Raw genomic sequence first — 11,034 nt, 5'->3', positions numbered from 1 at the left:
AAATGGTGACGTGTTCAATACTTATTTTACCTGCTGTATATCTCATCGTAAATCCTGCTTCATGTTAAGATGTATTTTCAGGGTTTAATAACCCAAACTATGACTGAATCATCATCTAGTCATTTGGTTTTTTTTTTCTTCCAAAGTGTCATTTTAAATTTATTATAAATAGGAAGCCTCAAATAAATCTGTTTAACTACATCAATCAGTGTGTTAGCAGTAGATCTTATATTAGCAATGAACTAAATAAGTTTTTCATATTTTTGTTTCCTGCACCACAGATATCTCGTCTTCCTGCAGGTCAAGAGAGATCTCTACCACGGCCGCCTTCTGTGCAAGACATCAGACGCAGCTCTGCTGGCTGCTTACATTTTACAAGGTGGAACAGATGTCATAAAATGCAGCACTTTATACTTTTATTTAAATGTCTGATCCTGCTGGAACGTTACCAAAACTCTCTGGTACTCTATATAAAATTTACAGGGGTGGGGGCACAGCTAACCAAAAGGTAACCAGCTTTGCTAACGCTAAATATGTGAACATTAGCAGACGCCAGAGGTTTATAGTAACTAAGTACATTTACTTTGTTACAGTACTCAAGTACATAGTTGTTTTGAGGATTTGAAATTTCACCATTTTTTAAAATAGCTACTTTTACTTTTATTTCGTTATATTTTAAAGCTAAAAATACTTTTATTTCTTTAAAATGTAACACCTAGTTACTTGTTACAAAGTTAAATATGTTTGAATTCATCATGAAAGAAGATGTTTCTGCACTCTAAACATTAAGTGTTGAATTTACTCAAAAACGTCATGTCAGCTGGTTCTAAGCCTAGGTGAGTAAATTGAGCAACAAATATACATATATTGCTCAATTTATTCAACCTGGTTTAGTGAAACCAGTTTGGTTCAGTAAATTCAACAGTTTATTTCTTAGAGAGTGTGCAAAAGTACTTTATAGACCTCTGGCAAAAGCTAACGAGCTAACTGCGAAGATGACTCTGCATCACACATCTTTGTCTCCTTCCAGCTGAAGACAGGCCTAACACAAACACACGGGACATGGGAGATTTTTTTTCTTTTGCGTTCCCACACAATGGTATTGTTACCTCGCAATACCTTTTGCATTCCCTCGCAAAAGAAGTTTATCACTGTTGTGCCTGCTGGTTTATTAACAAACTCACATGTTTACCATTAGCGAGTTAGCCTACTGCTTTAATTCAGCTTCAGAATGAATATATCACACAACCACGCATGGAAGTATGTCATATGCCGATATTTTAACACAGTGCAGCCATGCAACATCACTGTCAATTTCACTAACTTGTGGCGACACATCCTGTTTTGGTAACCGAATATTTCAAAATAAAAGTCTGATTTAATTCAGTTCATATACAAATCAAAGTTTTGCGTGGGAACGCAAAACAATATTCCAAGGTAACGCAAAAGTATTGCGAGGGAATGCAAAAGTATTATGTGGGAACACAAAAGAAAAAAAATCCCCCCATGTCCCCTCGCGGGCTCTGTAGTTTTCCTTTGTGTCGGCTCATCAACACATAAAAACAGAACACAGTGGATTCTGTGGTATTTACTCTTAGTATTTTTATTCTTAACTATTATCATAAAACACAAACACATTCATTAAAGGGAGGTTTGTCCTCAGTTCAGTAACTGAAAGCAGATATGAAATGTAATGTATTAAATGGTAAATGGACTGATAGTGTTTTATCAAGTCCATAGACTCCAAAGAGCTTTTTAAGTAGACTATTAAGTATTATATTAAGCATTAATAAATGATTTTCATATCAGATATTTTAAATGTCAAATTTGCACCATTAGTATTGCAGCTGTATTTAGAATAATGACAAAAAATATAAGGTTAAAAAAAAGAAAAAAATTCTGACATGAAAATGGTGCATACATATTGTGTGGTTTTACTTCATTAATGTTTTTAAATTGAGCAAATAATCAAATAATTCACTGCTTTGCACATGATTTTACAAATTAAAAGGAAAAATATATTAATAAACAAATGACAAGCAGTATAACTATGTACAAATACAAAAAAAACTTTGAAGTTGTGTATAATTCGGTTCAAAGTATTCACTGTTAATTATTCCCATTTACAGTTTTTATTGGGGAGAAATGAGTTTATGTTTTTTTTAAAGCAGTCCTCGTCAGCTCTATTACTGTTTTATCCTTTCTTGGTTCTTGCAGCTGAAATCGGTGACTACGACCCAGGCAAACATCCTGAGGGCTACAGCTCCAAGTTCCAGTTCTTCCCCAAACACTCTGAAAAACTGGAGCGGCGGATCGCAGAGATCCACAAGACTGAGCTGATGTAAGGTGACACCTGTCCAGATCCCTGCACCGCTGAGTTCCTCTAACAACCGCTGTGAAACAACCACATGAGAACTCTTCACTCACCTCTACACGCCCAATTCTTCTAGGCTTTATTATTTATTTATTTATTTATTGCTGTTGCTTTTGGCTCAGCCTTTAGAGACACCAACTGTGTTTTAGTTAATGATGGTGAAGCAAATTAAAAACAAGTTTACTCCCATTATAAATGCACCAAAAGGACGATATAAAATGCAGCTTGAAGATTTTGTAACCTTTTTATTTTAATTTTTTTTTACTTCTGTCTAAATATGACTCAAATCATCACCAAAGTCATCTGTAGACATCTTCTGTCTTTTCATTTAATCCAAGAACATGAGCACGTTCTGGGATATGTGAGGGAAATCACAAAGAATAAGTCAACCTATTTTTCAGCCTGAGTTTTACTCTGTAGACCAAATGTTTAGACCTTGCTGGTGGTCTCTTGTGATGAACAAGCACTGATTTCAGCACTATTTTACACTACAGTACAGGACACAGCTCAGGAGAGGCACAGTGTGTAGATTTAATCCTACACTGCCCTCTATTGCTCATTTCCAGCTTTGTAACTCAATAAAATACATCTCTAACAACCTGTGAGCAAACACGAAAAAAGGTTGTGCCGTTTTGATTCGGACTGCACAGATATGGAATAAATTTGCTCTGATTCGTTTAAATCTTTAACCGCAGTGAACTTGAATCTAAATTTATTATAAAATTTAATTTATGGCAGCACGTTGGCTCAGTGGTTAACACTGATGCTGCACAGCAAGAAGGTCCTGGGTTCGATTCCTGGTTTGGACCTGAGGTCTTTCGTTGTGGAGTTTATATGTTCTCCTGGGTTTTTTCCAGGTAATCCAGTTTCCACAAACCAAAAATATACAATAGGTTGCATTCAGGCCGCCCGTGCAGAAGAGATCTGTGATCTCACTGGGATTTGTCTGATTAAATAAATAAAAAATAATAAATAAAAAGACGTGGAGTTTTAAGGATATTTCTGTTTTCCTCAGAGGTCAAAGCCCTGAAACGTCTGAGCTCAACTTCCTCCAGAAAGCCCAGACGTTAGAGACGTACGGAGTGGACCCTCATCCATGCAAGGTCATCTTTACAGAGTTCACTTAAACGAGAAATTCTTCTAATGTGGTGTACTTTATGACAGCAGGTTTCATGAAGGCTCAGCTTAAAGTGACTGAAATGCTCGTTCTTGTTGGGATTTGCCAGGATGTGTCGGGGAATCCAGCTTTTCTGGCGTTCACTCCTTTTGGATTCACTGTGCTGCAGGGAAACAGGAGAATCCATTTCCTCACATGGTGAGAAAAACCAACACAAAGGCCCTCTTCAGATTTAAGTCCAGACCTCAACACGCTCATTCACCAACTCTCTGATCAATGTCAGAAAGTTCAGGCAGGAACCAGGCGTCTGCTTCTGAAATGTTTGTAGTTGTTAAAATGAACATAGTGATGGCTTTAAGAATAGAAACAAAACACAGCTTGAAATATTTGTTCTTTCTCCATTTTAATTCCTTGTATTTTGTATTTTTCTCCTTCAATCTGTGCATTTTGCATTTTTTTTTTCTGTTTTTGCTGATCTTCATTTGTCTCAATTTGTGTTCATCCGCAGGGAAGAGGTGACCAAACTCAAGTTTGAAGCAAAGACATTTCATATATATGCAAATCAGACTGAGGTAAATACAGTCAGTCTTAAAATCACACATTATTTTCTTTTTTGTAAAATATTGTAGACTCTGAGTTCTCTTGACCAGTGGTTGGCATTGTTCCACTAATCAGCTAACTGCGAAACGTAGTTTTCATTTAGCATATTAGCTTTTTCACTAACTTTGAAAACCATTAACCAATTAGTTTCCACTAAAAAGGCTTGAGAGATGTTAAGTTTGCTAACAGGTAACAGGTTTGTGTCAGTCCCACCAGTCTTCAGCTGCAAGAAGACGAAGACGTGACACAGACAGTGATCGTTGTCTTGGCGGTTAGCGTTAGCTTCCATTAATGTTTACCTGTTTAGCATTAACATCCACTAATTTTTACTTGTCTAGTTTTTTAGTTGTTTTTTTACTATGCTAGTATCCTTTAAGTATACTAATTTTAAACTAAAAACATAAGAGCATACTTCCAGTTTACTTTTTATGTACTTATAGAATAGAATAGAAACAGCCTTTATTATCCCATCTGGGGAAAATCAGGTGTAGCAGCAGGTGCATACATCAATCCACAAAACAGTATGTCGCTTTGTGACAAATCAATTGTAGCAAACATTAAATTAAATTAAAGATACTAACAAAAAAATAAACATAGATCAAAAATAAAAATAAGAATAATTATTACCGTACCAGACTATCAAGGTTAGGTCTGAGATATACTTTACCAAGTTTATCTCACACTTAAACCTTTGGCCAAGATAAACTTTAGTAGTACACTGAAAGTACATTTCCACACAGACTGTTTTTTTTTTTTGTAGTATATTTCAAGATTAAACTAAAAGTATACTGTGAAGATTACTTTTAGTATAGTTCTGAGTATACTTTCATAAACTTTTCATAAACTTATTGGGGGCCACTTTAGTCCTAGAAGTATACTTGTTAGTAAACTGCCAGAATACTTACATCAGTGTGCGTGGTAAATAAAAGTGCACTTAAGGAAATACACTTTTATATACTTTTAGTATACTTAATGACATATACTTAAAGTATACTTCTTTTTGTTAAGTTTATAAACTTAGACATTATAACAGTATACTTATACTTTTTATAAACAAAAAAAATCCCAATTTAGTACAAACGAGTATTAAATCAGTATACTTTCTAGTACACTACAAAGTACATGGTGCTTAGTATACTTGACATACTTAAACTTATTCTCAAGTATACTTCATACTTCAAGTATACTACTTTTTGCTAAGGGTTAGCATAGCTAATTTTTGGTTGTCTGTGCTCACTACTGCTCTAGACAATAAAAAGTTGATGTAAATGTATCAAAAATTATTTTTGTTTATTTCCAATTAGAATGTAATGTTGTGTTTTATAAAGTTATCTATTACATTAACCTTTTCCAGGACAGGAAGATTATTCTAACTTACTTTGCACCGACACCAGAGGCCTGTAAGCATCTGTGGAAGTGTGGAGTCGAGAATCAGGCCTTCTATAAGTAAGACAAAACAAAATAATTGACTAACATGTTTTTTGTGATGTAGTTTTATTATTGTGATTCACTTCCTCTGTTCGCTCACAGGTTGGAGAAATCAAGTCAAGTCCGCACTGTGTCCAGTAGTAACCTCTTCTTTAAGGGTAGCAGATTTAGATACAGGTATGAAAAGCATGCAGTGTTTTAAACGGATCACTGTCGAGGGTTAAACACATCACTTCACTTGTGTAACGATTTGCTGAACCTGGTTGTGTTGCACTAAACCCAGATCATCACAATCTCCCACTCCTTTGTTTTCTTAGTGGAAAGGTTGCAAAAGAGGTGATGGAACAAAGTGCCAAAATTAAAAGAGATCCTCCTGAGATCCACAGGTCAGACATCTTACACTGGTATAACACCTTGTGTTTTGTGACAATAGTGTGTATTTTTTCACCCGTTTTGTGTGGGGGGGGTGGTTTTGTCCCAGGGCTGGCATGGTTCCTAGTAGAAGTTGTCCTTCGATCACTCATGGCCCTCGTCTGACCAGCGTGCCCAGAACCCGGCGGAGAGCTGTGCACATCTCCATAATGGAAGGTAAAATATGTACAAACATTAAAGGCAACAACTTAAAAAAAAAACAGAACTGTATAGATTGTCTCGTTAAACTGATTCGACCTATTATATTTAGTCAAAATTTAGGTCATAAGTCAATTTGGGTATATGCAGAACCTCACAAGACAGCTCACAGAAATAATTTCTTCATTATGTTTTATTTGGATCCATTTGCTGAAATACAATAAGGCATACCTCCACTTCAAGATTCAAAGTGTCATATGCACAGATGAAAACATGTTTCCCTGAGCAATGAAATTCTTACTTTGTCGTCCATTTTGAATGCCAAGAGATAACCATATTAACAAAAGAAATGAATCATCACCGAAAGGACACAAACAATGTTGATAAGATAAAAGAGGAAACTAAACTAAGGTTAATAACATCGGAAGGGAACAACATAATAATGACAACAAGAAGGGAACGGTACAATCTGTTTTAAAGTGTAATGTGCAACAGTCTGAAATGTGCACATGTGCAGTAATAGAAGAGTGTCACGTTCAGTTGTTTAAAAGTCTGATGGCACTTGGGAAAAATGAGTTCTTGTATCTGGAGGTTCTGCATGTCACACTTCTGTACCTCCGGCCGGAGGGCAGAGGTGTAAATAGTCCATGCTGGGGGTGGGTTGGGTCTTTGATGATTGAGGCTGCTCTCCTTTGATCCCTGCAGTGGTAGATGCTCTGCAGAGATGGCAGTGAAGTCCCTGTGATCTTCTCAGCAGTTTTTATCACTCTCTGCAGGCGTTTGGTCCAAAATGGTGGCACTGTTGTACCAGGCTGTGATGCAGCTGGTCAAGATGCTCTCTACTGTGCAGCTGTAAAGGTTCCTGAGGATCCTTGTTGACATGCCTAACTTCCTTATTCTCCTCAGGAAGTGGAGTCTCTGTTGAGCCTTCTTAACCAGCTGTATTGTGTTCTCAGTCCAGCCCAGGTTCTCAGTCAGGTGGACGCCCAGGTATTTAAAGCTGCTCACCCTCTCAAACTCAAGGTCTCCGATGTGCAGTGGCTGGTGTGGCCTCCTTTCCTTCCTCATGTCCACTATCAGCTCCTTTGTTTTGTCGGTGTTGAGGGTGATGTTGTCTTCACACCAAGACACCAGGCCGGCGTCCTCCCTTCTGTAAGCTGCTTCATCCTCCCCAGTGATGCGTCCTATCACTGCCGTGTCATCAGCAAACTTCAGGATTATGTTGTTGTCATGGGAGGCAGCAAAGTCGTGAGTGAACAGGGTGTAGAGGATTGGGCTTAGGACGCACCCCTGTGGGGTTCCAGTGTTTGTGATGATTGTGGAGGAGGTCCTGTTCCCGATCCTGACTGTCTGAGGCCTTCCAGTCAAAAAGTCTAGGAGCCAGTCACAGAGGGCGGGTTGAATTCCTAATGAGTCCAGTTTATGGATGAGTTTTTGTGGGATGACTGTGTTGAAGGCTGTGCTATAGTCTTTTTGTAGTCTGAGTCTTTTTTCCTCCAGGTGGGAGAGTGAGTATTGGAGGGCGTCTGATGTCGACCTGTTGGGCTTGTAGGCATACTGCAGGGGGTCCAGGGTGGCCGGGATGCTCTCCTGAATGTGGGGCCAGCAGCACTCTCTCAAAGCACTTCATAATGATTAGGGTGAGTGCTACTGGCCTGTAGTCATTTAAACATGTGGGTTGGCTCTTCTAGGGGACAGGGACAATTGTTGTTGATTTGAAGCATGTGGGGACAATGCTCTGGCTGAGGGAGGCATTGAGGATGGAGGTGAGAACCTCTGTCAGCTCGTTAGCACAATCTCTGAGGGCCCGCCCTGGGATATTGTCTGGTCCTGCTGCTCTGCGGGGGTTGATCGGCCTCAGAGCTCTCTGTACCTGGCTTGATAAGACAGTTGGTGGTGGTGGTGTTTGGGGGGGGGATGGGTTTCCTGGTTGAGTGAGTGTATGTGTGTGTGTGTCCCCTGTTGTGCTGGAGGCTTCAAAGCGGGAGTAAAAGGCATTGAGAACGTCTGGGAGATTGTCTGTGGAGCCGATGATGTTGGTGGGGGTTTTGTAGTCCGTGATGTGTTTCACGCCTTGCCACATTAGTTTGGGCTCAGAGGTGGAGTAGAACCCCTCCAGTTTCTCCCTGTATTGCCTTTTAGCTGATCTTATTGCTTTTCTCGGACCATATTGTGCTGTTTTGTATTCAGTTTCACTGCCTGATGTGAAAGCTTCAGTTCGAGCACGCAGCATGTGACGTACCTCACTGGTAAACCAGGGTTTCTGTTTTGGGAACCTCCTGGTTTTTATGGTGGGCACAATGTTGTCCACACATGTGCTGATGTACCCGGTCACAGATTCAGCGTACACCTGAATATTTATGGTGGAGTCCTCCATTGTGGCTGCGTTTCTGAATACATCCCAGTCCGTTTGTGCAAAACAGTCCTGCAGGGTCATCTCAGTGTCCTTGGTCCAGTGTTTGATTTGTTTTGTAACAGGGTTTGTCTGTTTTAATTTCTGCCTGTAAGCTGGATGCAGGTACAGTGAGATGTGGTCTGAGTTTGCAAAGTGGGGGCGGGGTGCAGCTTTGTAAGCACCTCTTATGTTGCTGTAGACCTGGTCCAGTGCATTAATCCCACGAGTTGGTATGTGAACATGCTTATAGTATTTTGGAAATACATACTGTAAGTTGGCAATAACAAAAACTGTGTCTGGGTGGTTTGTCTCTGCTGAGCTGATGACATCATGGATTTCCCAGAGCGCCGCTGCTGCGTTCGCTCGGGGAGGGGGTATGTAAACAGCAGCCCAAGAAACACAGCACTGAATTCCCGCGGTACATAGAAGGGCCGACATTTCAGTAATAAAAGCTCCACGTCGGGCGAACAGAGCTTGTGAACAGTCTGAATGTTTTGGCACCACGAGTTATTGGTAAACACACACCCCCGCCTTTCGTCTTACCGTAGGCAGCGGTCCGATCTCCTCGGTGGACAGAGTGGGTCTCCAACTGGATGGCTGATTCTGGGACAGCTTCAGAGAGCCAGGTCTCTGTGAGAATCAGAGCGTAGCATTCCCTTGTTTCTCGTTGCGCTGTGATCCTCGTTCTCAGTTCGTCCAGTTTGTTTTCCAGGGAGCAGACATTAGCTAGCAGGAGGCTGGGTACAGGTGGTCGGTGGGGGGCGAGCGTTCAATCTCGCGTGCAGCCCTCCTCACTGTGGAAAGCCCCCGCTAACACAACGCGTCAAATGGACGCGTAATGATCACGTGGTTGTGTCAGCGGGGGCTTTCCGTACCTCTCTTGCCTCGTCGACGTTTCCTCCGTCTGCAGGGCTCTCCTCTGGGGACGGCGGCTGCATTCCAGAGCGGTGCTGCGGTGTCTCCCTGGGGGTGGTGATGATGATGGTGATGATGGTCGTGGTCCCGAACAATGAATGTCCGATGGAATAGAGCCAGTAAATTCCAGGTGGCTGTGCAGTTTGCCGATGTCCAGCAACGTCTGTTTGTTATAAGTAAGCAATGCATTTATCTGCAATGTTGGTTAGTAATAAAAATGTACAAAAACCAACAAAATAAAGAAGAAAGTCGGCATTCTGAAGCGGAGCGAACAAACACGTCTGCCGCGGTGGGCGCCACTTGTAAAACATTCAGATGTAATATTTTTGTACTTCTCGTTTTTCATTAGAAATTGTGTTTTTTATAAACACGTATAGCCTTACATCACGGGTGTCAAACTCATTTTCACTGAGGCCTCAAAAGGCCAGTTGTAATTAACTTCAACATTTCGTGGTTAACTTGCCTCTTCATGTCAACATGTCTGGTTGTGAGTGTCATTCATTCTCTCAATGTTTACATTTCACCCCACTTTGTCTCTGTTGGATGTGTGGATTAAATCCAGTGTGTCCTGAACGATACTCTGAAGAGTGTCAATCAGAGGCTGCCCTCAGGCGTTGTTTTGTCGTGAGGAAGTCATTCTTTCAGTTTATAAAGGGCACTTACTGTCCCCCTGTCTCCTAGAACTGGCTATTAACCTTTTGCCGATGCTTCCTCCGAGAGTTTGTTTACTCCCAGTTGGTCAGTCTGATCCAACTAATAAACTTTTGGCGAAGTCTATTCACAACAGATTAAAAGGCTTTTCGTCAAACAGTCCCTCCTTTTGTCATTGAGATGGATACCAAAGTGCGTGATGTATTACTCCAATATTACAGCAGCGAAACAAACTCCCCTGTGTTTTGTCTTGTTGCTCTTTCTGCCCTGGTATTTCAGCTGGTAATAATATCTCAACCTGAAAATAGCTCCTGCTGTCAGGGGTCACAGCCGACAGCAGAGAAACTACAGGACAAATGGGAGGCATTCCCTGGCTTTGTCTCTCTCTCTCTCTTACTTCGCTCCTGTTTGTCCACGGCTGACAGCTGATAAAAGCAGCCAGAGATGAGAGTTGCAGTCCGATCTCAGAGGATTAGACAGAACGGGCGGTTTTAGAACAAACTAAAATAAAAGAGCAGCTCAGCTGTGACCAGATCCTCATCAAACTTTTGTTTTGTTTTGTTTTTTTATCGCTGAATCATGGTGAAATGTTTGATCCGGATCAGGACCAAGGTGAATGTTCACTTGCGTATGATCAACCATTGTTATCGGGACGTGAAGGTGCGTGTGCTGTCCATGGGACCCAGACTCTTAGGCAAAGCTCTGGGGGTCCTACCGCTTTTACCAGCTTTGCCTAGACCATCTTCAGGTTCTAATCTTGGATCGGGACAAAAATCCAGAACTCCTTCTAGGCTGTCTGATCCACCCCCTTTTCCTGACTGCAATGAAGGTAAAAATCTACACTACTTTTGTGATCTAAAGGTCTTATTTGATAACTAGTTCATGCTTAAACAGTATGTTCACCCTTTTTATTTTTAAGCCTTTAAAGCAGGGGTCCCCAAACTTTTTCCTGTAAGGGCCACATAACTTTTCCCTTCTCTGGTG

The 11,034-nt window shown here is 40.7% G+C and overlaps 1 protein-coding gene across 1 annotated transcript in view; it reads left to right on the top strand.

Annotated features, from left to right (window-relative positions):
* Positions 1-281: 281 nt before the first annotated feature.
* LOC106537260 (FERM domain-containing protein 5) overlaps positions 282-11,034 on the top strand; it is a gene marked incomplete at its 5' end in the record, with an annotated part of 22,391 nt that continues 11,638 nt past the window's right edge. Inside the window, 7 exon segments of the mRNA XM_014034647.1 lie at positions 282-379; positions 2,218-2,341; positions 3,390-3,477; positions 3,601-3,689; positions 4,000-4,063; positions 5,446-5,537; positions 5,622-5,696. Coding sequence (XP_013890101.1) covers positions 282-379; positions 2,218-2,341; positions 3,390-3,477; positions 3,601-3,689; positions 4,000-4,063; positions 5,446-5,537; positions 5,622-5,696 — 630 coding nt within the window.

The sequence above is a fragment of the Austrofundulus limnaeus genome, unplaced genomic scaffold (assembly GCF_001266775.1).
Source record: "Austrofundulus limnaeus strain Quisiro unplaced genomic scaffold, Austrofundulus_limnaeus-1.0 Scaffold2210, whole genome shotgun sequence".
Taxonomy (NCBI): domain Eukaryota; kingdom Metazoa; phylum Chordata; class Actinopteri; order Cyprinodontiformes; family Rivulidae; genus Austrofundulus; species Austrofundulus limnaeus.
Note: the sequence above shows the minus strand (reverse complement) of the source record. Positions and strands in the feature narration are given on the sequence as shown.